General features: G+C 39.7%; 1 protein-coding gene across 3 annotated transcripts in view; it reads right to left on the bottom strand.

Moving 5' to 3' along the window:
• Positions 1-27314, bottom strand: part of DUSP22 (dual specificity phosphatase 22) — a 97697-nt gene that overhangs the window by 17167 nt on the left and 53216 nt on the right. For 2 of the 3 annotated variants that reach the window (XM_083188025.1, XM_083188024.1), the window contains exon 4: positions 5060-5109. In XM_083188025.1, the coding sequence (XP_083044151.1) occupies positions 5060-5109 (50 nt within the window). Of the gene's footprint in view, positions 1-5059; positions 5110-18457; positions 18771-27314 lie in introns of those variants that run through there. The other variant, XM_083188022.1, reaches the window with a different exon arrangement.

Raw genomic sequence — 27314 nt, 5'->3', positions numbered from 1 at the left:
GCTGCTGTGCCGAGTGAACAGTTAACCCAGGTCAAGCGACCTGGGTCCCATTCACACTATGGAGGAGGCAGCACTTGGAGACAGGACTAGCTTCCTCCTTCCTGGCCTCCGATGATGCACCACCGCTCACTCCCACCCACATATGACATCAGTAACCCAGCTTATTACCGGGTCACTGTGGGCTTCTAAATCTCGTAAATGCTGGGTCGTACCTGTCCAAATCCTGGGTGCAACCCGGCATTTGCGATGTGAAAGGAGTATTAATAAAAGTATTTTGTAAGTGCACAAGTACCCAACTGATATGTGAAGTCACGTTGTTTTTCTGGAAACCACAGTAATGTTATATTTATTATGCAGATACATCGGCAGTCACACGTTGGATATAGGCATGCAGCATATCATTTTAATCAACAAAAGCTGCTGTTGTACACTATTGTATTTACTCAGTTTAAAATACAGTTGTGCTCTGATTCGCATGCCTTGGATGGTTTAACGTACTTGCCATGCGTATCTAAGAGCAAATCCAAGTGATCCTTTAGTAGGCTCAGGAGATTCAGGAGCAGATTAGGAGATGTATGCAACAGTGGTCACAAAATATGAAAAAGCAGCAGGATTCCTCTAGTAGAAAGAAGCCCACTGCATGCTTTTATGAGTTAATGTTGTTTCTGAAAACTCAGCAGTGAATCCAGTTGCATAAACATTGGTCAAATAATAACTCTCCGGTTACGCAGGATGGCCGATGATACAGGGGCCAGTGAGGCATTGACATTGGGCCTCTGCACAACAGAAAAAAAATTGGCCCGACGTGCCCCCAAGTTTTTAGTACGCTGCCCATTGCAACACTGTCCTCAACTTTTAATAGGCACAGTATGTCAATAATGCAGTGGCTTATGGAGCACAGCATGCAATGTTGAAGAATGAGATCTGCACATCTTACACCTTCTGAAATGTACATAAACTATCTCTCAATTAGGTCCTTTAGATCAGTGATTCTCAACCTCGGTCCTCAGGGACCCCCAACAGTGCACGTTTTCCAGGTCTCCTCACAGAATCACAGGTGAAATAAATAGCTCCACCTGTGGTATTTCAAAATGTGCCAGTGAGTAATTAGTGCACCTGCGTACCTATGAGGTGACCTGAAAAAGTGCACTGTTGGGGGTCTCTGAGGACCGAGGTTGAGAACCACTGCTTTAGATCATTAAGAAGGCCCAGCTTAAGAAAAGGCTTTTTAAATGAGTCTAATAAACTAATATCACCGCTACAGATGTAGCCATGCTTGTAGCTGCACCAAGCACTATGTGCAACTCCCATGGAGAATGGCAGAATCCCAATGCCATCCATGAAATTCGCTCCCACAGCTCATAGAAATGCACTGAAATGCAATATTGCAGTGTTGCGATTCTGCTTTGTGGGTGCAAATTTGGTGCGCCAAACAAGCACGAGTAGCCAGATTGCTATTAACAATTGTCAAAATATTCTCTTCTTGCACTGTTACATGCATGGGCTAAAAAGGGAGAATGGATAACAGACCAGCAACAAGTGGTCCTACAGATTTTGTGCAGGTTCCAGCAAAGAATACTGTGACCCATCTGTACTCGACTTATTGAGCACAGTGATGACCAAGGCTTCAGGATGTATGGGCCTTCATGATCTGTGCTGGCTGATCTGACACACCACACATTTGCATAAAGCAAGGTTTCTTCCAATGTTTAGTTTTCTGGAGATATTCTTTACCCAACTAAATAGCAATGGATGAGTACCTGTCCAAGGTGAAGTTATTTGGTTAAATATTGATTTGATTTAAATAAATATATATGTTAAAGATAGGGTATAAATACTTCTCTCATCAGTTTTACCCATATATTTACATGCCTATGTATGGGGAAAAACATCCAAATTATAAATAGGACACATTTCCCTTGTAACTAGAACATACTGTTCTAGCTTACCTACATACAGTACTTAACCATGTCAAGCTCGCTTTGCTTTTGCATACTGGCAGGGGTTTCCCCTTCATTTCACCTTTAAACATCCTTCTTTACACTTCTCTATCTTGCCAAGTTTCCTATTTAAAAAAAGGTATGGTCATGTCGAACATATTTTTGCTCTGGGATAAATGATCTGTTTAATAATGCCATATAACAATTGCTCAATACATTTTTAGTTGTAAACAGGTATGTTTTTATTTAATAGTAACAAGATCATTCATTTTAGAAAATTGATCCTACATTAATAACTCTATGGCCTACTTGTCAATGAGGATGTAGATTTTCAGAATATGGACACCGTAAGTTTGAGTGTTCGGCTACAAAACAAGGAGGATCAACATTCTGTTCATATTCATAATGATGACATTTTGAATATGTCAACGTTAAGTCGGTGTTGACATTGTAGTGTAGACCATTAATACCTTTCTGGTCAATGTTACATTCTTGCACAGATATAATTCCTCATCATAAATGCTATGCATGGTTTGTAATTCATCATTTTGAAACTTCTCATTTAATTCTCATGATGACCAATATGACCCGTGGAATTTGAGGGTAACCAATACAGAACTGCTCAATTACAGTGTTCTGGTTTCATTTGGCTTGCGGGCCTGTGCAATAGTAGTAAAACCAGGCCAGTGTCATTGTATGCCGTTTAGTGTGCTGGCCTGGTTCAGTTTAACGCAGTGTAATACAACCCCCCACCCCTGTACTCCTAAAATAGGACATTCTATTAAATACAATGCAAGTTGTTGCTATGCAACCCAACTGCTTAGAAAACTGTGGTAACCAAGGGACTGGGGATGCACAATGTCTAAATATTTGGAGCCAGGAAAGCACAGCAATATGTAAACTACATTCAACAACCAGTGCCCACACAAAGCCAAACTAAAATACAGTGTTATCAAATGCAGAAATCATTTTAGTTATAACTGTGTATTTGGAAGCATTCAGACAATATGTTCCAAATAACTGACTTATGCACCTTTCACACTGATCATCAACTTACTGGGTGAAGTACAGTAGTTCTACCCGGTTATTTGTTCAGTGTGAAAGGGTCAACCCAGGCAACCCAGGTCACAAATACCAGGTTGCCTACCCAGGATTTGCGACCCGGGTTGACCCTTTTACAATTAAGAAATACCAGTGTCATTTAGCAAATTACTGATGTATGGGGGTCAGCATGCACCCGGCAGTCAAAATGTCTGGTATTTGCTGGGTCACATGCCTGAAAGTGGTATATCATACTGCTTTTCCATGGACATAAATATCCACATGAATGCGCACCTACCCAGGATATTTGTCAGTGGAAATAGGTACAAGGTAAAAATCCCAGATAAAGTGACCTGGGAACCAAGCAGGGTCTATAGAGGGTAAAACCTGGGTAACAACCTGTGGAAATGGGTATTACCCTAAATTGCACAGCCGCATCCCATCTAGGGTAGCCCATCCCGGTATCGGGATCGGCGGGATTTGTTCCCAAAATCACCGGGATTCCAATCCAGGGATTTCAGGATTAGACTGCGCTGCGCAGGCTGAAAAGCTGCACTGCCACTCCCGGACGCATTCATCACAGATGCACCGATTTACACCGGCCGCACTGCTCGGCTCCATCCCCACAGCCTGCCTCTGCCACACCCGTCCAGGTATGTAAATATGCAGGCAGCTGGGGCATTTTTTTTTTTTAAAGGGAAGCCAATCCTGGAATTGAGCATATTTCAATCTCAAATCCTGGGATTGAAAAAATGCCCTGGGATTGAAAAAATGCCCTGGGATTGGCATCCATAATCCCACCGATACCAGCTGCCTGCCTGCCGGTCCCCTACTTTCCCTCTCAGTAGAAGCAGTGTCTAGCTGGGAAAAATCTGTGAACACAGTGCAGTGGAATTTGGGATCCTGGTGTGGAGACCCCCAAAAAAGTGGGGTACTTATATGTTAGTTTGGCGCCCACTATGGTACTTGTTTCCTAGAACGGCCACCATCGGGGGTAATCGTGTACCTTTGAAAACAGGTCCATTTTGCCAGCAAAGGCAAAATCGAGTCCATCGCGTCGGTCGGGTGCATTAACATGGCACGCGACGCGACCGACTCGATGCACCCGATTTTGCCATAGGGTTCAATGTTAAAATATTTTTAACATTGTAATCGGGAGAAAAAATGGGAAATGGGCCAATATGGCCCATTTCTCATTGAATATGCCCCCCCCCTTGTGAACGTCACCCCACGATTGACGCCAACCCGAAGCTAGGCGAGCGTAGCGATCCCGCGAGGGGCGGCGGTACGCGTCCTCCGACCTTTTCATACCCCTACTATCCACGTCGGCGTGGAGTTGAGAATATAAAGTGTGGCGAGCGCAGCGAGCCACCGAGCCCGAAGCGTGGCGAGCACTGCGAGCCCCGCGAGGGGACGCGTATACCTGTGAAGTTATATGCGTCCGCTCGCCACGCTTCGGGCTCGGTGGCTCGCCACACTTTATATTCCCAACTCCACGCCGACGTGGATAGTAGGGGTATGAAAAGGTCGGAGGACGCGTACCGCCGCCGCTCGCCACGCTTCGGGTTGGCGTCAATCGTGGGGTGCCGTTGAGGGGGTTAAAATTGGGTTCTGGGGACACTTTTACATTGAATCCAATGTAAAATAGGGTCCCAGGGACCCTATTCACATTTCAATCAATGTAAAAATCGGGACCATCGCGTCGGTCGCATGCGATGCGATCAACCCGATCAACATCGGTGTGGCCGTTCTAGGAAACAAGTACCCCCACTATAGTAAGTACGCTCATACCCCCACTATCCATGTCGGCATGGAGTTGATCTTATATAGTGTGGCGAGTGCAGCGAGCCACCGAGCCCCGCGAGGGGACACTTAAAACTAAGCAAATAGCTTAGTGGGCGCCCAACTAACATACAAGTACCAAAAGTGGGATATAAAAGAGAGTGCATAGAACCTTACGCACAACCTGTGCAGCACTGTATGTTGCATGTAATTTATTGTAAAGCTAAAAAAAAAGAAAAAAAAAAAGGACATTATCTTTTTATTTGTTTTAATACAGTGAAAGTGAGCTTACTTACAAGTTTTGATTTGGTGAATCTGATGCTGGAATGCAGAGATATTTCATACCCTGCAAAGTAAAAACATCAGACTTTGTGAAATACAGTATACACAATAATCAGATGAAAACTAAGCATTTAAGACACATCCTCATTACATTATAAACTAAAATAAGCACATTGGGTTCTAAATCTTTAGACATCAGATTAAATAATCTTACATTTTACAATCATTTCTTTTATTGTCTAACACTTGATCAAGAACCATAAATGGACTCCAATTGCTATAAAGGCTTTGTGCAATTAGGAACAACCAATTCTCAGCATGCGACCAATCTACTAATCTTTTTCTGAAGATGGGTGCCAGGTTGCACAGCAAGTCCCTCATCGACAGCTAAAATTCTAAATGGAAAGAGAAGCACAGACTGTACACATATGTGTGTTTATAAAAAAAAAAAAAAAAATATATATATATTTGAAGAAGAAGTCAGTTCGACGAAACGCGTTGGGTCACCTACCTCCTACCACCTCTCAAAGTTAAGGATTCTTTTATATCTTAACATTTATATATATATATATTTTTATATTTGAACCTTTTTTATCCGTAGGTCCTCCATCTTTAGATTTAAGTGTCGTTTTACCCAAAATTCCCCATTTTTTATCCCCCTATTTTTTCTATAAAAATTCTATTATTCATATGTATGCATAGCTGTCTTATTGTTTTTTACTATATCTTGTCATCCGAATAAATTATATTTTTTTATATATTTATATATCTCTCATATCTTTTAAATTCACAACAATTGGTCGCCAGTATCTTTTTTCATTTCTTCCCATAACCCTATAAGTAATATACCATTACTTTTATTGAAAGATAGGCTGACACCTCTATAATATAAGGGAATATTGTTGTGGTTCCTTTATTTATTTAGCACAAGTGGCGCCTCTTTTCCAAAACAACTATATATATATATATATATATATATATATATATATATATATATATATATATATATATATATATATATATATATATATATATATATATATATATATATATATATATATATATATATATATATATATATATATACACAGTATTTTGTACACTGAATTGAACCGAGTCCGCATAAAGCAAAAAGTATGCTGTTTGTGTAACACAAGTTATCTGCACCGTGCCCAATGCCTTGCATCAAGTATCTTAACAGGGGGGGGGGGGGGGAGGGTAGTAATTGTTACAGTGTTCCAATTGGACTAGAAATGGCCCTGGCTGCAGTCAGAGTACCTCATAGTACCAAGTCCTGCAGAAGCGTGAAAAACACTACTAGCCGATTTTTGCACAAATCAAGCTGCGATCACATCCCAGATCACATTTTGATGCAATCCAATTACTGCTGCGGGGAGGTACTTTACATGCAAGAGGCAGCAGTTGTAGTATTGCCTTTTTAGCAAAAGTAAACTGAATCAGGCCCAATATTAAAACCCATATGACATTATGTGATGACAATGCATACTATTGCTTAGCCAACTTAACCCCCCTCCTCTCCTTATCCCTCTGTATTGTCCAAAGGAAGAAGCACCAAGTTCTCGCTCACTTTTTGAATGAAAGTATACTACTAATTATTTTTGTTTTGTCCACCATTGTGCTATAACATAAAAGTGGAAATATTAGTCAGTCGGTTGAAGCATTGAAGAGAATACACAAACCATTTATCATAAATACTAAAAAAGTCACATAAAATAAAAACAATTAAAAAAACACAACAATCTGGGTTTACAAATTTCTTCTGTTCCCATGACATCTCTGACCTGGCTCTCAATCCAAACCAACAGCTGAAAAGCGCAAGTTAACACAAACAGGTTAAGAGGTCACGCAGTGGGATCCCATCAAATAGGTTTTTCCATAAAGTAGAACAGATTTGATAGAATATATATATAAACACATCAAACTTGATATATAAGAGATCTGCCCCAGGATTGCCCTTCACAATGTATGAACATTACGTTAGTTAGAAATGTAACTGTATTAAGTGAAATGTTTTATTAACATAACAAATCAATTGAAAATGTATGTGATGGTGTTGCGCTCTATTTTATATATTTTTTATTCTTATTGCACTTGTTATTTATAACAATGATTACAGGGTTGTAAATAGTTAACTTGATTGCTTGCATTGTAACTGTCAATCACAGCACTGCTTTCTTTGTTCCCGACACCCTAAGGAAGGCTCTCTGTCCTATAGCCCCCACTTCAGCAGCAGTAGCCCATGTAGCTGCTACACCGCTAAGCTCCTCCTCTTGTGGGTGCATCACTTGGGGGGGGTGGTGTGTGGGGACTTCTCTCAATTTATTTGGCTGATGAACTACAAGTCCCAGCAGCCTTGAATACTTGTATGCTGGCACTTGTCGTGCACCAAGTGCCAGGATGCAGGTGAGGCTTGCTGGGACTTGTTGTTGCACAAAGACAATATTATTTATTTACATGGAATTAATTGGCTAACAGCCTGGAATCCACAGCCAAGGGGTGCCAGGGACAACCCCAGGCTTCACCCCTGGTCCTTGGGTGCCTTGACGGGGTGAACCCCTTTATTGGGGGGTTCCCACTCCCTCAGGGACCCCGGCCAGGGTTGACCAGCTGGGGGGTGATGCTACTATAAACATGTCCCCAGGATTGTCAGATCTATCTGAAGTGAATAGTGTGAAAATTTAGCCCAGGGTCAGATCAGATTCCTGTAGTTGTAGTTTCCCCAAAAATTAATGAAAAAGGGCAGACTAGATGGGCCAAGAGGTGGTCATCGGCCGTCAAATTCCATGCTTCGTAGCACGTTTTGCTTGGATTCATGACTTCCAAATTCTATAGTCATCTTGTTGCATTTGCTACTTTAATAGAAATAAAATCGAATAGCTTTAATTTCAAAATGGCACCCAACAAAATAAAACCAAAGCTATCCTTAAAAAATTTCACTGAAATGCCCTTGGATAAATCAAGAAATAACTTCTATTCAACCCAACATAAAAAAATTGCATATTTCTGCAGAATAATGATGACTCAATATCAGATCGGTGTTTTGATTCTCTCTATTCAAAATAATAGTCATCTGAATAGTTAAGTAAAGTTGGCATTAGATAAATAGCTGCATGATTAAAATTGTATACATTTCATATTACTATATCGGCAACAAAGGGAAATATTAGCTCTGTAATCGAATTGGTTTTCATTTGTTTAATTTGTTTGCTTGCTATGTGACCGCATTTTGGTGCAATGGTTAAATCATGGGCTCAATTCCAACCGTGGGCCTGATTCAGAACTGATCGCTCATCTGCAAAGCTACAGAGAACTGCAAGTAGTTAGATATCACCCAGAAAGAAAGAAATCGCCCTCTGCAAATTAATTGGGAAAATGTGGCTATCCAGTACCCTAATGCACATCCACATGCAATTCATGAACATCAACTGATTTTTCCACTCTTGCAGAGTTGCAGAAGCGTCAGACCTCACAATTTGCACAGAGACAGGTTGATCAAATTCTACCATATTTAACATAAAATACTTTTACGTACACACAGGGCCATGACAACAAACCACAACAATGTACATCTCTTAACTTATCTCAAAATATCTCCCAACCTGACTTGTTCGCTCTTCCCAAGACCTAAGTCTCTCATCCACACGTATTTTTCATCCCCACTCAGGAATTTCTTCGGGTTGCAACCACTCTGTGGAATACCTTCCAGCACACAATTACACCCCTTTCACACTGCAGCTCTTAAACGGTAAATTGACATTTTTGAATCCTCCAGGAAGCTATAACCGTTTTACAAATACCGGTATTTGTTAAACGGTTAAAAAGCAGTGTCCTACCCGTTTTTTTGGGCCATGAGAAAGGGTCTATTTCTATGGCTTGAAACATATTCCTTGGGGGTTAAACGGGTTGAATGTGTAAATGGTGATACATGCTATTTAAAACGGTTTTCACCTGCAATGTGAAAGGGTTTGAAAGGGGTTTAGTGGCTCAGACACATTTTAAATACCATTTTGAATACAGGGTTTTAAAGTTTAGGCAATGTGAATGAGCATTAGAGTCTCCTCTAGTCTCCAAACCTTTAAGCTTTCCCTGAAAACTCACCTCTACAGGAAAGACTATCAAATTCCAGAACCACCCAAAAAACCTTCATGAACCTTTCCTCAAGGCCGGCAACAGAAATCTTGGGGTCCTTTACCTCGATATCTTGTGGGGCCCCAATCCGACCCTTCTTGAGCAGCATATTTTTATGTTGCATATTGAATGTGTTTTTTTTTTTAATAATTATTAGTATATTTATATTTAGTATTTATTACTAAAAACAGAACAGTTACTATGCAATATAATAAAAATCCACTGCACTACTGCTAAGAACAGTGTATCATAATAGCATCTGCACTTCAATATAACATTTACATTGCATAGTGGATATTTAATTATCTGTAGGGTCCTGCTCCTCGTAGGTGGATAGACTCTTGCCACTGCAAGGACAGAGCAAGGAAGGCCAGATGGTAGGGTGCAGCATTGTGTGTTGTGCAGTGGTAGTGTTAGGTCCCTAAACTCGGTAGTATGCTGAGCTGGACAGGTGACCAGGCCAAGGTGTTTTACCAGAGGGTGGTCAAAGTACGTTTCCTTCCAGGAATCCAGGCAGGTAGGTGGGCGCCATCAGCCAACGCCTTTATAAACCATTGCTAGGCTCTGCAGTGCTGCAGGCATGCTTACAGCCCCGACTCCTTCAGAAACTTGGGACTCAGTACAGGTGTCACCTTTACCCCCCCCCCAAATTGTTGGGTCACCGTATCTTACAGCCCATCAAGAACCTCTGAAAATTGCTGGACCATTATTACTTATTCATTAACAGTTTCTTATATAGCGCATACATATTCCGCAGTGCTTTACAGAGTATACAGTAGTTGAACATTGACATCAGTTCCTGCCACAGTGGAGCTTACAATCTATATTCCCTACCACATATACATGCACACAGAGACATCCTAGGGTTAATTTTGTAGGGAGCCAATTAGCCTACTAGTATATTTTTGGATTGTGGGAGGAAACCAAGGTTCAATTTTCACAATGCGTAAGTGTGTGTGAGATGTGTGGTATATGTATAACCCCAATTATTCCTAGTTGTTTAAAGCTTCCACCATAATGTTAGAATGTGTTTGCATTCATACTCAATGACAGCAATGAAATCAGGTGTGGTGGTATTACTTCATCGATTTATTTTTTTCAGATCAATCAAGGAAAATTGAAACTTGGTGTTTTTTAAATTTCTAAGTGAAATTTCCCAAAACCGGCTTTGAGGTGCTTACAACCGGGTCCAGAGGTACTTTGTTGCCGAATTTGGCAGCTCTGAGTGCCACAGTGTCTCCGCAATGCATATAGATACATATACACACACATATATACCGTATATACTCGAGTATAAGTCGACCCGAATATAAGCCGAGGCACCTAATTTTACAATAAAAAACGGGGAAAACTTATTGACTCAAGTGGGACCCTCACTAGAGTATAAGCCGAGGGGGGGGTGCTTTTGCAGCATAAAAAATGGTCTGAAAAAGTAGGCTTATACTCGAGTATATACGGTAGTATACAGATACACACAAACATATCCTTGTGGGAAAGCACTCCATATATATTAAATACCATATATAGCTTTGTGTGGAGTCCTCCTTAAGGCCCCCATACACCTGAAGGATATTGTGGACGATGCACAGTCCCATGGGTCGGCCCTTAGATAAGACGTACTGCACGTGTGATCCGTCGTCTGTCATTGCGGTTAAATGAGCAATTGTATGTGCTTTTAAACACATATGACCGCTCCACGACCTGCATACGATCAAGGTCGTATGAAGGCCATCCTGGTGTACGGCCAGCTTTAGGTATTCCAGCATGTACCAGGACGGCAGTCAGGACAAATCCTGCCGTTTATGTATAGGTTATTTTATTATATTACACACACACACACACACACACACACACACACACACACACACACACACACAATAAATCCTGCATTTGCATCTGAACTTAATGATTAAGATTTTAGCAGAATCATAAAACAAACAGCCATTTTTAGAGAGTTCCAGATATGTATACAAATAGAAACAAATAAACTATATTAAATAAACATTGTACAGCATATAGGAAATATGGAAGATACCAGATAACTTCAGCAGAATTTGTTATCCAAATCTCATGAAAGTTCTCCAGAGGAAGAACATAGGTTTCAGAGTGACAGCACCCTCCCTGACCCCATCAAACATCACTGACTGATTTGCATAAGAACTTTGGAAGATGACTTGGCAAAGTAAGCAGACTACAGATACAAATCCACATGAACTAAATATGTCAAAGCAACATTCAGATCCTTTTGGAATGTCAAATATCTCCATTAACATACAAACTTGTTTCCAATATAAGTGTAAAATTCAGCAGGATCCTTACAATATAATTTTTTTTTTACAAACAATATAAATCAGTGGCATTAAACAGTCACAATACTGTCAGTGTCAGATTTACCACTAGGCATGTGCCTAGGGGTGCCACCTTCTGGGGGCGGCACAGCAGTCTGACCACCCCCCCCCCATAATGGAACCATTGAAGAGGTTGTATGTGGCGGTTTGCATGAATGAGGTGCGGGAGAGGTTGGGGATAACAACTACTTCTTTGCGGTCTGCCAGGAGGCTACAGCATCAAGACCAGGGGGCAGAGCCACCTGAGCACATGGGTGCAGCTAGATGAAATTGCGATGTGGCCACACATACAACATATCTGTGGGCAAGCTGATGGTGGCCTTAATTGTAGATATATTTCTTTCATAAGTAGTGTGGTGGGTAAGACTAGGTGCCCCCGATAGGGCAAAATTCAGCGATTTAGGGATGTCAAAATCAAATTATATCTCCCCCCACACCTCCAACCAAAAATATTTTGGCAACCCTACTCTCAGAACTTTGTTAAATACCCCTTTAGGTGACTTTTCAAGAAAAAGCTATTAGAACTACTGTATAATAATGCAGCTACTTTGAATTAAGACATCAAAAAGTTTATAAATAGGAAACTGCATTAAAAACCAAGACAGCTGTGTCATATGAAACTCGAAAGTTAAGTATCGAGAGAAGAAAAAGTAGCCTATGTGAAACATGCTGAGCTATAACGAGAGCTTTGTTTCACATGAAAGACAGGTGTTGTGTGGTACTAGAATCTGTTCAGCAGCTGTGAGTTTAACAGCGGTAGAAGAGCTACAGTAGGAGACTAAAGGTGCGTACATGCTGGCTGATATATTGGCTGTTCGATTGAATGGCCGATATAGTGATGCACCACCGGCCAAGGTGTTCCATCGATAGATCTGTGAACAGTGTGTCGTTCACAGATATATTGTATCAGCTTGTGCAACCCAGGCGATGCCCGATATATCTAAAGATAACGGCACATTGTGCGGTGTGTACAGTCGATCCGCCAACAGCTCAGTGGGGGCATGCATGCAAATGTGCACGCCCATTTTTGATGTCAGTCCCATGGATCAGGCAGAGTGAACAGAGAGCAGGCTGCCCGTTAAGTCTGTAAAGATATCTGCAGATTGATTGATCTACAGAAATATCTACTAATGTGTACCCAGCTACACACAAGAGTTAATAATGGGCTAGATAAAAAGTGCCATATTGCAATAAAACTATGTATATTTAAGAGACACACAGTGCTGTTCCACGTTTTAATAGTGAACATAAAATGTATTTTTCCATGTATTGAAATGTATTTATCCATCTGAAACACACACTGATATGATTATTTAATGGCCACCATACTCGCAGTTCATACCATCACAGCAGAGTACAAAAAAAGAAAACCACACAATTTACATAGCCAATAAATTACATAGTGAGTCACAGTTTTAGAAGTTATGTGCTTAGAAATTCTGATAAATGACCGTTAACGCTTTCTATAAAGAATAAACAGTTTGAATGACACCAGTTACCAACAGTCCTCACATGGCATGTCACAGACTGTGTGGTTTTATCTGCCTGAGTAATATTAACATTCTTAAGTTATTACATACATTTCCCAAAATCGTTCTTCAAAAGAATACTACAAGTAAGACTATATTATAGTATAATTAACCAATCACAAAAATAAGGGGTTTTCATCATCGGTATTAAAAATGCACTACAGTAAAATAGTTTATTGCCTTCATTTGATTCCAGCTTTATCCAGTTCACTGCACACAGTAATATTGGGTGCAGCTTATTTATCTGAAACCAATTAGAGATTAATATTCGACTGCTATACAATCTTTGCTATCTCTGTAATATTTACATACAATTCATGCTATCTACATTAGATTTGCACTATATAGGTCATTGCTGCCCTGTCTATCTGGGTTTCGATTTGTGCTGTCACGGGAGCGCACATTGGGAGCGCAAGGTAAAAGACCTGTGCGATCTGCATGCGATTTTGATAATATAGTCAAAATCTCATGCTGGATTGTACACAGCATAAGTGTATAGCGTGTACATGTCTAAAGTGTAATGGTGAGTACACACTTGCACAATGTGCATGAGATTTTGACTATATAGTCAAAAACTAATCTGGATCTCATGCAGATCGCACAGGTTTTAACCCTTGCGATCCTGATGCGCTCCCATATCGCAGCCAGAAAGTCTTGGCTGCATAGACTATATAGTGCATATCTGCACTATATAGTCTAAATTGTATGCAGATAGTCTAAATTGTATATATTGTATGCAGATAGTCTAAATTGTAATATAGTCATGATTGTACAAGTGTGTACACTCCATAACACTTCGTTAAAGAAAATACTTTTTATAAATAAAATGAGAATATACACACGGTGAGATTCCCTTGCTATTCGACTTAAGATTTGAGTGCTATGCAATCTTTGCTATCTCTGTACTTTTTACATACAATTTGCACTACATAGTCATTGCTGCCCTGTCTATCTGGGTTTCGATTTGTGCTTTCATAGAAGCGCGCATCAGGATCGAAAGGTAAAAAACCTGTGCTATCTGCATGCGATTTTGACTATATAGTCAAAATCTAATGTCAAATCTTACCGTGTGTACACAGCAGAGATGTATCGGAAAAGTGTAAGCTCAGAATGGTAAGCCAGGTTCATAATAGCAATGACAGTAATACCCCTTTTACACCAAGAAATAACCCAGGTCGGACCCAGGTCAGCGTTGGTGTAAAAGGGGTCAACCCAGGTCCAGTAACACTGGTCTCCTACCCAGGTCCTGACTAGGGTTGAACACTGGTTGGACCTGGGTCATGGGCGGTGTAAATGGTAACAACCCAGGTTGGGACATCTGGGAAGTGCTGAAAGGATACCAGAAGTGCTGGACGCCTTTCCACAGTGCGCTACAGTTGCAAAAGACAGCAGCCAGGAAGGATACGGGCAGTGCACACAGAATAATTGGATGCAGTATAATTTATATTATTATTAATATTTTAATTATTATAATTTTTTTTTGGGGGGGGGCACATGGGAGATTCGGTCTGCTGCTGCAGTGGAAGGGGCTGGGGAGAGCACATGGGTGATGCTGCACTTTTATACCGCTATTTATACCGTATGCTTGAGCAGTGAATCAAACTTTTTGACAAATATTTTACTAAATAAAAAAAACAACATTTTTCAGTGCTAAATTGTCATGTCTTTTAATTTTTATTTTAAATCATTGAGGGAAAGTTGGAAGGCTGTTTATCCTAAAATGGACATTTTTAATGTCATCCATAGGGAAAAGCAGTGCTGACCCAGGTTCAGTGTAAACGGTGCAGACCTGGGTCCGACCTGGGTCACAGTGCTGTGTAAATGGGGTATGAAGCTGGGTCCAACCCTGGAAACTCCCATGTTCAAAGACCAGGGTCCGACCAGGGATTTTGGTGTAAAAGGGGTATTAATGAAGATTTATAAATCTTCCTTTTTTTTTTATAGTTCACAATGTGGCATGTACTGTAAAAAGATAGGTGTGATCATGGTGTGGTATACTAGTTATAGGGAACAAAGCGTAATATCTATATCTATATATATATATTGGACAAAACCATGTGCACTGCAGATGGGGCAGATGTTACTTGTACAGCGAGAGTTAGATTTGGGTGGGGTTTGTACTTCAAACTGATATCTACAAGGTATATTGCAATGCAAAAATAAAACAGCCAGTATTTACTCTGCACAGAAACAAAATAACTCACCCAAATCTAACTCTCATCTGCCCCACCTGCAGTGCACATGGTTTTGTCCATTAGAGAGAGAAAATTTGATTTTGCAAGTGAACCAGAATCTGGCCCATTATGAGTACATTGTGAGGATCCCACAATGTTGCTTTTTTCAGTTCATTACAAAACTGCAGATAGACAAAGACTGGATCAGAAGAGCATACTGTATGAAAAAAACCCAAGCTTTCATATCCCATTACGGTGTCCAGCAAGTCCCTGCACCCAGCAGAGGCGTGAGCCTGCTCAAGAGGTAGGCATCAGTTTCTGACATCCCAATGTAGCCTAGACATGAACCTTCATCTGGGGCCAATACAGCATGACATTCCCATGGATGCATACAAGGTTAACAGGAAGAAGTAATGGTGTTATTTCAGGCAGATGACATAATCTAGTATGGCCAATGACTTAACTGGCAACAAAACAAATAGGAAGGGTAAACATTACATCACTCCGTCCATGTGTTGCAAGTCCACTAATACGTAAGTAATATAACTGTTACAGTGACAAAAAAGGGAATGAGAACAAGAGCTTACAACTTTCTTTACTGTGTAAAAAGTTTGTGGCCATCCATATTTTAGCACAACAAACATTGTGCAGGAGAAATCTGCTAGTTTTTTGAATATTCTGTTTTTATTAATGATTATAGTCTTATAAAGTAACTGAAAAGTTGTACAGATGTAAAAAAAAAAAAAGTATCAAAACTGCCCTCAAGAATGAATCAGACATCTACAATAGAAGCAAATACAACACCACAATTGAATAAAAATGTCCATAATAAAACCAGGGGGTCGGGGGGACACAGGGTTGGAAGGATGGGATAAGGAAAAGGGAAGGCTCGCCAAGTTGTAAATAATCCTGAATGCCATAGCAAATTAACTTTTCAGTTGCTTGTAATGTGCATCATTGTAATAATTTAAAAACTAACTAATCGCACAGTAAAAACCCCTAATATTATGCATAATAAGTCTATCACCACATAAGACATAAATAGGCATTAGTTTATGATGGCTGGTCATTGACAGCTATGTTAATCCCAGTTCTGAACTCAAAGCAATTTGTAGCATAGCTGAGAACACCTGACGGTATCAGATGAAAGCGCTCTATTTCACTGCCACCATTTGTGCTCACCATCTTCATGCTTTGGAGAAAGAACTGTGATTTTGCTTTAGATATTTAACTCTCGCTTGTTTCAAGTCTTGACAATTGGGAAATCCTATAACTTATTCTAGTTTTGAGCTCTTACTGTATCGGTTAAAGTGATTTTTGGTTTCAGGAGACAACAACTTCATCTAGTTTTGGTGGTTAGGAATTGGATTGATCAAACACTTATTATTAATACTTTACATATGTATGTGACGTTGTAGGGTTTAATGCTAAATATTAATATCATTTATCTTCTAAACCTAAAAGCTAACCAGGTTAAGAAGACTGAAGTAAGTGGGTATGATTTTTCCTATTAAACTGGTGATAGCACAAGAGGCCAACTGTGGGTAAGGAGTCCTGTGTTGGATACTGGGTGTTTGCTGGCTTTTTTGCCATTTGTACCATCTTTAGATCCCATACTTTCTTTCATATACAGAATAGTGTATTTAATTGAAAGTCTCCCCGTGACCCTATGCCAAATAAGTACAGTATAATGACTCACAGTAGAATCAAAATATTGTCTTTCATACAGTACTTTTGTGGCTTCAAAGCAAAAACAATGTCACTAATCCCTTATATGAGATATGTTATGGGGTTTAATTAGATTTAGGAGTCAGCTGGCGATTATCTGGTAATTAATGGGCAAACCAAGCTTGGATATTATCCTCCTGTGGGGTAGCACTTAATGAAACTATGAAAATTATAGAATTCCTCATAGCAAGCACCAATGTGCTAATTAAAACAACTATATAAATATATTTCAGTGTATATAAGCAATGTAAGTAACCAGGAAGAATTAAAGTATTTTTGCATTCATCTACAACAAATTCTTCTTTATATGAAAAAAAGAAAAAAGTCAATGGTAGTGTGCGCTTAGCAGCCTGTGGAGAGTTCAATCTAAAAGTGTGGTGACCCAAACACCACAAGTATCATGGACAAAAAACAAGGTGAAGACTGATTCCTCCACTGGCGCTCTGTATAGGATGGTACCTTCCTTAAAATGGAGGTACGATCCTCTTCTCCCAAATATATACGATCACTGCAGTATAAGTATAAATACCATACATCCCATTGTCATAAACAGCGATCCTCTTCTTCGCCTCTGTATACTCAATTTCTGTGTTAGATAAACTTCGTCCAACTCAAATCGAAGGATAGGCACAAGAATTTAGCGTGCTCCCCCCAAAAAGGAATTAGGAGAAATGGCACAAATAGTGTAATACCATTTAATACATATAACACATTTAAAATACAGAAGTGGGACATAAACAATGCGGATGGTAAATGGAAGATTGGCCTGTTACCCGTATGCGTGGAGAACTTGGATGGCAATCCAGTCCTCAAAGTTGGCATAAGAGGATGACGGTGAGCCCGGGATTTCGACCGTCAAACGTCCACAGCAATAGGCACAGAGTCCAAATGGTCCATAAACGCTATCCCCATACAAAAAGGGTAACCCAGCTCCAAGCGCTTTCGACCTCCACTGAGGTCTTTTTCAAGAAGAGTGCTGGGAAACTCTATACTCCGGGTTTATATAGTACAAGTGTCCAATCAGAGCATAATATGGTGTGATTGACACGTCCCTGTGCCAATCAGAACTGAATTCTAGTTTTACCTGAACAAGTGTCCAATCAGAGCATAATATGGTGTGATTGACACGTCCCTGTGCCAATCAGAACTGAATTCTAGTTTTACCTGAACAAGTGTCCAATCAGAACATAATATGGTGTGATTGACACGTCCCTGTGCCAATCAGAACTGAATTCTAGTTTTACCTGAACAAGTGTCCAATCAGAGCATAATATGGTGTGATTGACACGTCCCTGTGCCAATCAGAACTGAATTCTAGTTTTACCTGAACAAGTGTCCAATCAGAGCATAATATGGTGTGATTGACACGTCCCTGTGCCAATCAGAACTGAATTCTAGTTTTACCTGAACAAGTGTCCAATCAGAGCATAATATGGTGTGAATGACACGTCCCTGTGCCAATCAGAACTGAATTCGAGTTTTACCTGAACAAAGGATAAGTCCAAACAGACGCTAAAGTCCAGGATGTGCGGTAAATGCCGCGACTTCCGGTCCGCGGTAGTAAGTATCCAGTGACGATACCGGAAGTACGTGGTCCGGCGTGTGACGTCATATCCGGGAATGGTGTTATGCTTCCGGATATTCGTGGTGTCAGCGGCCATCTTGGTGCACCTCCGGGAATAGTGTTTAACTTCCGGATATTCATAGTATTAGCGGCCATCTTGGTGCACCTCTGAAACGTTATAGATGGGCTGGAATTCATATGAACGTCTCATAGTGTGCTAAAAATCCGGAATCACTGAAAATTATATACATATTGGGTATAAGTAAAATTTCATATATGCATAAAGTATTTAACCATAACAATATAAAAATTGGGGATTTTAAAATAGACAATATAAAAATAGCAGATATAAAAATAGACCATAAGAATTATAAAACAGGTAATGTGCAGGAATACAGGATTCGGAGGGTTGTAAATAACACTATAAAAACCATTTTACCTCGAAGTCTAAATTAAGACCATTGGGTTTTAAAGTGTTAAAATTATAAATACATTTCATCTCCTCCTGTGCCAACCTGGTGGGCAAATTTCTGTTCCTAATGTCTGCACAAACTTGTTTAATACAGAAAAAACGGGAAATGGCTCCAATGGAGGAGTTATGTTTAACCCTAAAGTGCTGTGAAAGTGAATGGGATTCTAGACCTTTTTTAATATTATTCAAATGTTCGTTAAGACGGACTTTAAAGGGTCTGCTGGTCCGTCCAACATAAAAGAGTCCACATGTGCATTCGATGGCATATACAACGTTTTTGCTGTTACATGTTAAAAATTGATCTATGACATGATAAAATCCATTGATCTCGACTCTCTCATATTTAGTGATCCCATTATTTTTAACTGCCTTACAACCATTGCAACCCCCGCACCTGTGGAAACCCTTGGTGGCAATGGTTCCCCTAGGTTTATTGGTTATCAAGGCACTTCGCACAATCTTATTTCTTATATTTGGGGCTTTTCTATAAATAAAATTCGGGCGGTCGGGTAGAATTGACCCCAAGATCGGATCCTTCTTTAATACCCCCCAATTTTTCTTAAAAGATCTCTCTATATTTTTGTGTTGGGCGCTATAGCCAGTAATGAAGGCCCATTTTAAATCTTTGTTTGTGGTTGTACTGTCGTTTTTATCCTTGTCTTTTAACAACTCATTTCTTTCGATTTGATTGGTATTTTCCATTTTTGTCTCAATAAAGTGCGAATCATATCCGCTTCTGACAAATCTCTGGGCCATGTTCGTTGCTTGTTCCTGATAGACTGTGTTGTCAGTACAATTGCGTCGTATTCTTTTGAACTGCCCCCCTGGGATTGCATTCAACCATTGTGAGTGGTGGCAACTATCGTGGTGAATATATGATAAGCAGTCCGTAGGTTTTGTAAATGTTTTCGTCTTTAAAACACCATCTTCAATAAAAATTGTAATATCTAAAAAGTCTACTGTTGTTCGACTGATGTTAAAAGTTAGTTCAATGTTGACAGTATTTGTATTGAGGTATGCACAAAAGGAATTTAAGTCAACCTCACTACCCCTCCAGAAAAAAATAATATCATCTATATAACGTTTCCATGACACCAGATTCGCCCCATATGGGTTGTTAGACCATACCTTATCATCTTCCCATGCCCCCATGAAGATGTTGGCATAGCTAGGGGCGAATCTGGTGCCCATGGCTGTCCCCGTTTTCTGGATATAAAAACAGTCTTGAAATAAAAAATAGTTATTATTCAAGATAAAATGTACTCCCTCTTCAATAAAAGCTTGGAGGTTTTTGTCCAGGTCACTATCATGCAATGATCGATTCATAGCAGCTAGGCCATCTTGATGCTCAATTATGGTGTATAATGATTTGACATCTGCAGTGACCATAAAAATGTCATCGTTAAAACATAAATCTGATAAAATATTTAAAAGGCTTTTGGTGTCTCTGAGATGTGACCGGTTTTTTAAAACAAGGGGCTGTAAATAAAAGTCAATATATTCAGAGAGATTGGCCGTCAAGGAATTAGTTCCGGAAACAATAGGGCGTCCGGGAGGATGAGTAACACTTTTATGAACTTTGGGAAGTAAATAAATAACAGGTATGGATGGTTCTTTAGTGAGTAAAAATTTGTGGGTATTATCTTCTAAAACACCTTGTGACTTATATTTATCAAATAGGGTGGTGAGTTTTTTTAGCATATTATCCGTGGGATCCCCCCTGAGTTTGTGGTAAGTGGTTTTATCCTCTACCTGGGAGAGGACTTCATTGATATACCATATTTTGTCCATCAGGACAATCCCCCCGCCTTTATCGGCGGGTTTGATAATGAGGTCCTGGTTTTCACTAAGCTGTTTTAGAGCATCTCTTTCTTTCTTAGACAAATTGTATTTCACCTCTGATGGTTTTATGTTTTTTATATCGTCCTGTATTAAAGTGCAAAAAGTGTCTATATAGCTCCCTTTGACGTGGGCAGGAAAAAATATAGATTTGGGTTTAAATCTACTGGTGGCTTCTAGTGGCACATCTGAAGGGGTGGATACTGGATTTTCCAAGTCCTTTTGGATAAAAAACTTTTTTATACATAGCTTCCGTATATATTTATGTACGTCCACGAAAGTGGCAAATTTATTAATATTAGCCGTAGGGGCATATTTGAGGCCTTTTTCAAGGACGGAAGTTTCGTAAGAATCCAATATATGTGAGCTTATGTTAAAGATTTTTATCGTATTCCGTTGATTTTCACCCTCCAATGTGTTGCTAGATACGATGATCTTAGGTTTGCTTTTTTTGGGTTTCCTTTTACGGGCACGATTTTTCCTAATCAGTGTCTTTTTCCTGCCGGCTCTTTTTCCTCTATGTGTTGGAGATTTTTGATGTGTCATTATCTCCATGACTGTCGCTCGCCTCTTGTTCCTAAAAAATGAATTCTATTTTGTTCTCGAACCAATGGTTGGTATCTATTCCGGAAGTGTAGGGGCGAGTAATCTTCTGTCCTCTCGTCATGTTCATTTTCCCTTGCCTCAGCAGTTTTTCTTCCTTGTTCCTTATTGCCTTGATATCTAGGTTGAAATCGGGATGACGAGTTGAATCTATTTCCCCTGGGTGAATGTGGTCGCCATGAACTGTTTTTGTTATGTTCTTGGTTCCTAAACCTTTTTTGTATTTTATAAGGGGACCTATGATCTGTTTGGTAATCTCTCATCCTTCTTTCTGGATACCATTTTTCCCTGTCAGGTGATCTTGATCTCCTTCTAGGGTTTGCTTTATTGAATTTGACTGAATTCTTTCTCACTCTAATAGGTGACCTAGGATTCTGTTTACCTCTATTAGGGTTCCTATTTTCGAAAACCTGGGTTTCTTCCGTTCTTAAATTCCCTTCTGATATGTCATCTTCAGGTTCACTTGCGGCTTCTCTTTTATCCCTCATAAACTTTCTGATCTTTCTATCAACTATTGATCTCTCGGTCTTTTTTAGATTAGAATCAATCCTTTCTTCTAATTCTGCATATTCAGGTAAGGATGAAAGGGGTTTAAGTAGGTCTTTATATTTATTTATTTCCTCATCTAGTGATTTGAGTTCCCTTTTTCTTTCGGATATAATGAGATCCATCAATCTAAAGGAACATTCATCTATAATCTTTTCCCAACCTTCTATAAATGCATCTGAGCATGTTTCAAAGGAGGCTTTTTTATTAATTTTTAGCCCTCTTGGGATTATTTGATGGGATAGGTACTTTTCTAAAGTTACGACCTCCCACCAAATGCGAGTTTCTTTAAGGAGAATTCCCTCTAGTTTTTTCATCACATTTTCCAATGTCTCATCTAATAGTTCGATTTGGTCCTCATCAACATTAAAAACCTTTTCTAAAAGAGATAACCTATGATCTCTATGGGAGAACATATTAGCTGCACACATCCAAAATACTTTAGCAGGGTAAGGTAATCAAATGTATGAAAAAAAGAAAAAAGTCAATGGTAGTGTGCGCTTAGCAGCCTGTGGAGAGTTCAATCTAAAAGTGTGGTGACCCAAACACCACAAGTATCATGGACAAAAAACAAGGTGAAGACTGATTCCTCCACTGGCGCTCTGTATAGGATGGTACCTTCCTTAAAATGGAGGTACGATCCTCTTCTCCCAAATATATACGATCACTGCAGTATAAGTATAAATACCATACATCCCATTGTCATAAACAGCGATCCTCTTCTCCGCCTCTGTATACTCAATTTCTGTGTTAGATAAACTTCGTCCAACTCAAATCGAAGGATAGGCACAAGAATTTAGCGTGCTCCCCCCAAAAAGGAATTAGGAGAAATGGCACAAATAGTGTAATACCATTTAATACATATAACACATTTAAAATACAGAAGTGGGACATAAACAATGCGGATGGTAAATGGAAGATTGGCCTGTTACCCGTATGCGTGGAGAACTTGGATGGCAATCCAGTCCTCAAAGTTGGCATAAGAGGATGACGGTGAGCCCGGGATTTCGACCGTCAAACGTCCACAGCAATAGGCACAGAGTCCAAATGGTCCATAAACGCTATCCCCATACAAAAAGGGTAACCCAGCTCCAAGCGCTTTCGACCTCCACTGAGGTCTTTTTCAAGAAGAGTGCTGGGAAACTCTATACTCCGGGTTTATATAGTACAAGTGTCCAATCAGAGCATAATATGGTGTGATTGACACGTCCCTGTGCCAATCAGAACTGAATTCTAGTTTTACCTGAACAAGTGTCCAATCAGAGCATAATATGGTGTGATTGACACGTCCCTGTGCCAATCAGAACTGAATTCTAGTTTTACCTGAACAAGTGTCCAATCAGAACATAATATGGTGTGATTGACACGTCCCTGTGCCAATCAGAACTGAATTCTAGTTTTACCTGAACAAGTGTCCAATCAGAGCATAATATGGTGTGATTGACACGTCCCTGTGCCAATCAGAACTGAATTCTAGTTTTACCTGAACAAGTGTCCAATCAGAGCATAATATGGTGTGATTGACACGTCCCTGTGCCAATCAGAACTGAATTCTAGTTTTACCTGAACAAGTGTCCAATCAGAGCATAATATGGTGTGAATGACACGTCCCTGTGCCAATCAGAACTGAATTCGAGTTTTACCTGAACAAAGGATAAGTCCAAACAGACGCTAAAGTCCAGGATGTGCGGTAAATGCCGCGACTTCCGGTCCGCGGTAGTAAGTATCCAGTGACGATACCGGAAGTACGTGGTCCGGCGTGTGACGTCATATCCGGGAATGGTGTTATGCTTCCGGATATTCGTGGTGTCAGCGGCCATCTTGGTGCACCTCCGGGAATAGTGTTTAACTTCCGGATATTCATAGTATTAGCGGCCATCTTGGTGCACCTCTGAAACGTTATAGATGGGCTGGAATTCATATGAACGTCTCATAGTGTGCTAAAAATCCGGAATCACTGAAAATTATATACATATTGGGTATAAGTAAAATTTCATATATGCATAAAGTATTTAACCATAACAATATAAAAATTGGGGATTTTAAAATAGACAATATAAAAATAGCAGATATAAAAATAGACCATAAGAATTATAAAACAGGTAATGTGCAGGAATACAGGATTCGGAGGGTTGTAAATAACACTATAAAAACCATTTTACCTCGAAGTCTAAATTAAGACCATTGGGTTTTAAAGTGTTAAAATTATAAATACATTTCATCTCCTCCTGTGCCAACCTGGTGGGCAAATTTCTGTTCCTAATGTCTGCACAAACTTGTTTAATACAGAAAAAACGGGAAATGGCTCCAATGGAGGAGTTATGTTTAACCCTAAAGTGCTGTGAAAGTGAATGGGATTCTAGACCTTTTTTAATATTATTCAAATGTTCGTTAAGACGGACTTTAAAGGGTCTGCTGGTCCGTCCAACATAAAAGAGTCCACATGTGCATTCGATGGCATATACAACGTTTTTGCTGTTACATGTTAAAAATTGATCTATGACATGATAAAATCCATTGATCTCGACTCTCTCATATTTAGTGATCCCATTATTTTTAACTGCCTTACAACCATTGCAACCCCCGCACCTGTGGAAACCCTTGGTGGCAATGGTTCCCCTAGGTTTATTGGTTATCAAGGCACTTCGCACAATCTTATTTCTTATATTTGGGGCTTTTCTATAAATAAAATTCGGGCGGTCGGGTAGAATTGACCCCAAGATCGGATCCTTCTTTAATACCCCCCAATTTTTCTTAAAAGATCTCTCTATATTTTTGTGTTGGGCGCTATAGCCAGTAATGAAGGCCCATTTTAAATCTTTGTTTGTGGTTGTACTGTCGTTTTTATCCTTGTCTTTTAACAACTCATTTCTTTCGATTTGATTGGTATTTTCCATTTTTGTCTCAATAAAGTGCGAATCATATCCGCTTCTGACAAATCTCTGGGCCATGTTCGTTGCTTGTTCCTGATAGACTGTGTTGTCAGTACAATTGCGTCGTATTCTTTTGAACTGCCCCCCTGGGATTGCATTCAACCATTGTGAGTGGTGAGGCAAGGGAAAATGAACATGACGAGAGGACAGAAGATTACTCGCCCCTACACTTCCGGAATAGATACCAACCATTGGTTCGAGAACAAAATAGAATTCATTTTTTAGGAACAAGAGGCGAGCGACAGTCATGGAGATAATGACACATCAAAAATCTCCAACACATAGAGGAAAAAGAGCCGGCAGGAAAAAGACACTGATTAGGAAAAATCGTGCCCGTAAAAGGAAACCCAAAAAAAGCAAACCTAAGATCATCGTATCTAGCAACACATTGGAGGGTGAAAATCAACGGAATACGATAAAAATCTTTAACATAAGCTCACATATATTGGATTCTTACGAAACTTCCGTCCTTGAAAAAGGCCTCAAATATGCCCCTACGGCTAATATTAATAAATTTGCCACTTTCGTGGACGTACATAAATATATACGGAAGCTATGTATAAAAAAGTTTTTTATCCAAAAGGACTTGGAAAATCCAGTATCCACCCCTTCAGATGTGCCACTAGAAGCCACCAGTAGATTTAAACCCAAATCTATATTTTTTCCTGCCCACGTCAAAGGGAGCTATATAGACACTTTTTGCACTTTAATACAGGACGATATAAAAAACATAAAACCATCAGAGGTGAAATACAATTTGTCTAAGAAAGAAAGAGATGCTCTAAAACAGCTTAGTGAAAACCAGGACCTCATTATCAAACCCGCCGATAAAGGCGGGGGGATTGTCCTGATGGACAAAATATGGTATATCAATGAAGTCCTCTCCCAGGTAGAGGATAAAACCACTTACCACAAACTCAGGGGGGATCCCACGGATAATATGCTAAAAAAACTCACCACCCTACTTGATAAATATAAGTCACAAGGTGTTTTAGAAGATAATACCCACAAATTTTTACTCACTAAAGAACCATCCATACCTGTTATTTATTTACTTCCCAAAGTTCATAAAAGTGTTACTCATCCTCCCGGACGCCCTATTGTTTCCGGAACTAATTCCTTGACGGCCAATCTCTCTGAATATATTGACTTTTATTTACAGCCCCTTGTTTTAAAAAACCGGTCACATCTCAGAGACACCAAAAGCCTTTTAAATATTTTATCAGATTTATGTTTTAACGATGACATTTTTATGGTCACTGCAGATGTCAAATCATTATACACCATAATTGAGCATCAAGATGGCCTAGCTGCTATGAATCGATCATTGCATGATAGTGACCTGGACAAAAACCTCCAAGCTTTTATTGAAGAGGGAGTACATTTTATCTTGAATAATAACTATTTTTTATTTCAAGACTGTTTTTATATCCAGAAAACGGGGACAGCCATGGGCACCAGATTCGCCCCTAGCTATGCCAACATCTTCATGGGGGCATGGGAAGATGATAAGGTATGGTCTAACAACCCATATGGGGCGAATCTGGTGTCATGGAAACGTTATATAGATGATATTATTTTTTTCTGGAGGGGTAGTGAGGTTGACTTAAATTCCTTTTGTGCATACCTCAATACAAATACTGTCAACATTGAACTAACTTTTAACATCAGTCGAACAACAGTAGACTTTTTAGATATTACAATTTTTATTGAAGATGGTGTTTTAAAGACGAAAACATTTACAAAACCTACGGACTGCTTATCATATATTCACCACGATAGTTGCCACCACTCACAATGGTTGAATGCAATCCCAGGGGGGCAGTTCAAAAGAATACGACGCAATTGTACTGACAACACAGTCTATCAGGAACAAGCAACGAACATGGCCCAGAGATTTGTCAGAAGCGGATATGATTCGCACTTTATTGAGACAAAAATGGAAAATACCAATCAAATCGAAAGAAATGAGTTGTTAAAAGACAAGGATAAAAACGACAGTACAACCACAAACAAAGATTTAAAATGGGCCTTCATTACTGGCTATAGCGCCCAACACAAAAATATAGAGAGATCTTTTAAGAAAAATTGGGGGGTATTAAAGAAGGATCCGATCTTGGGGTCAATTCTACCCGACCGCCCGAATTTTATTTATAGAAAAGCCCCAAATATAAGAAATAAGATTGTGCGAAGTGCCTTGATAACCAATAAACCTAGGGGAACCATTGCCACCAAGGGTTTCCACAGGTGCGGGGGTTGCAATGGTTGTAAGGCAGTTAAAAATAATGGGATCACTAAATATGAGAGAGTCGAGATCAATGGATTTTATCATGTCATAGATCAATTTTTAACATGTAACAGCAAAAACGTTGTATATGCCATCG

The sequence above is a fragment of the Crinia signifera genome, chromosome 5 (genome assembly GCF_055691185.1).
Source record: "Crinia signifera chromosome 5, ASM5569118v1, whole genome shotgun sequence".
NCBI lineage: Eukaryota > Metazoa > Chordata > Amphibia > Anura > Myobatrachidae > Crinia > Crinia signifera.
The sequence above is the reverse complement of the archived record's forward strand: the minus strand, read 5'-3'. Positions and strand labels throughout refer to the sequence as shown.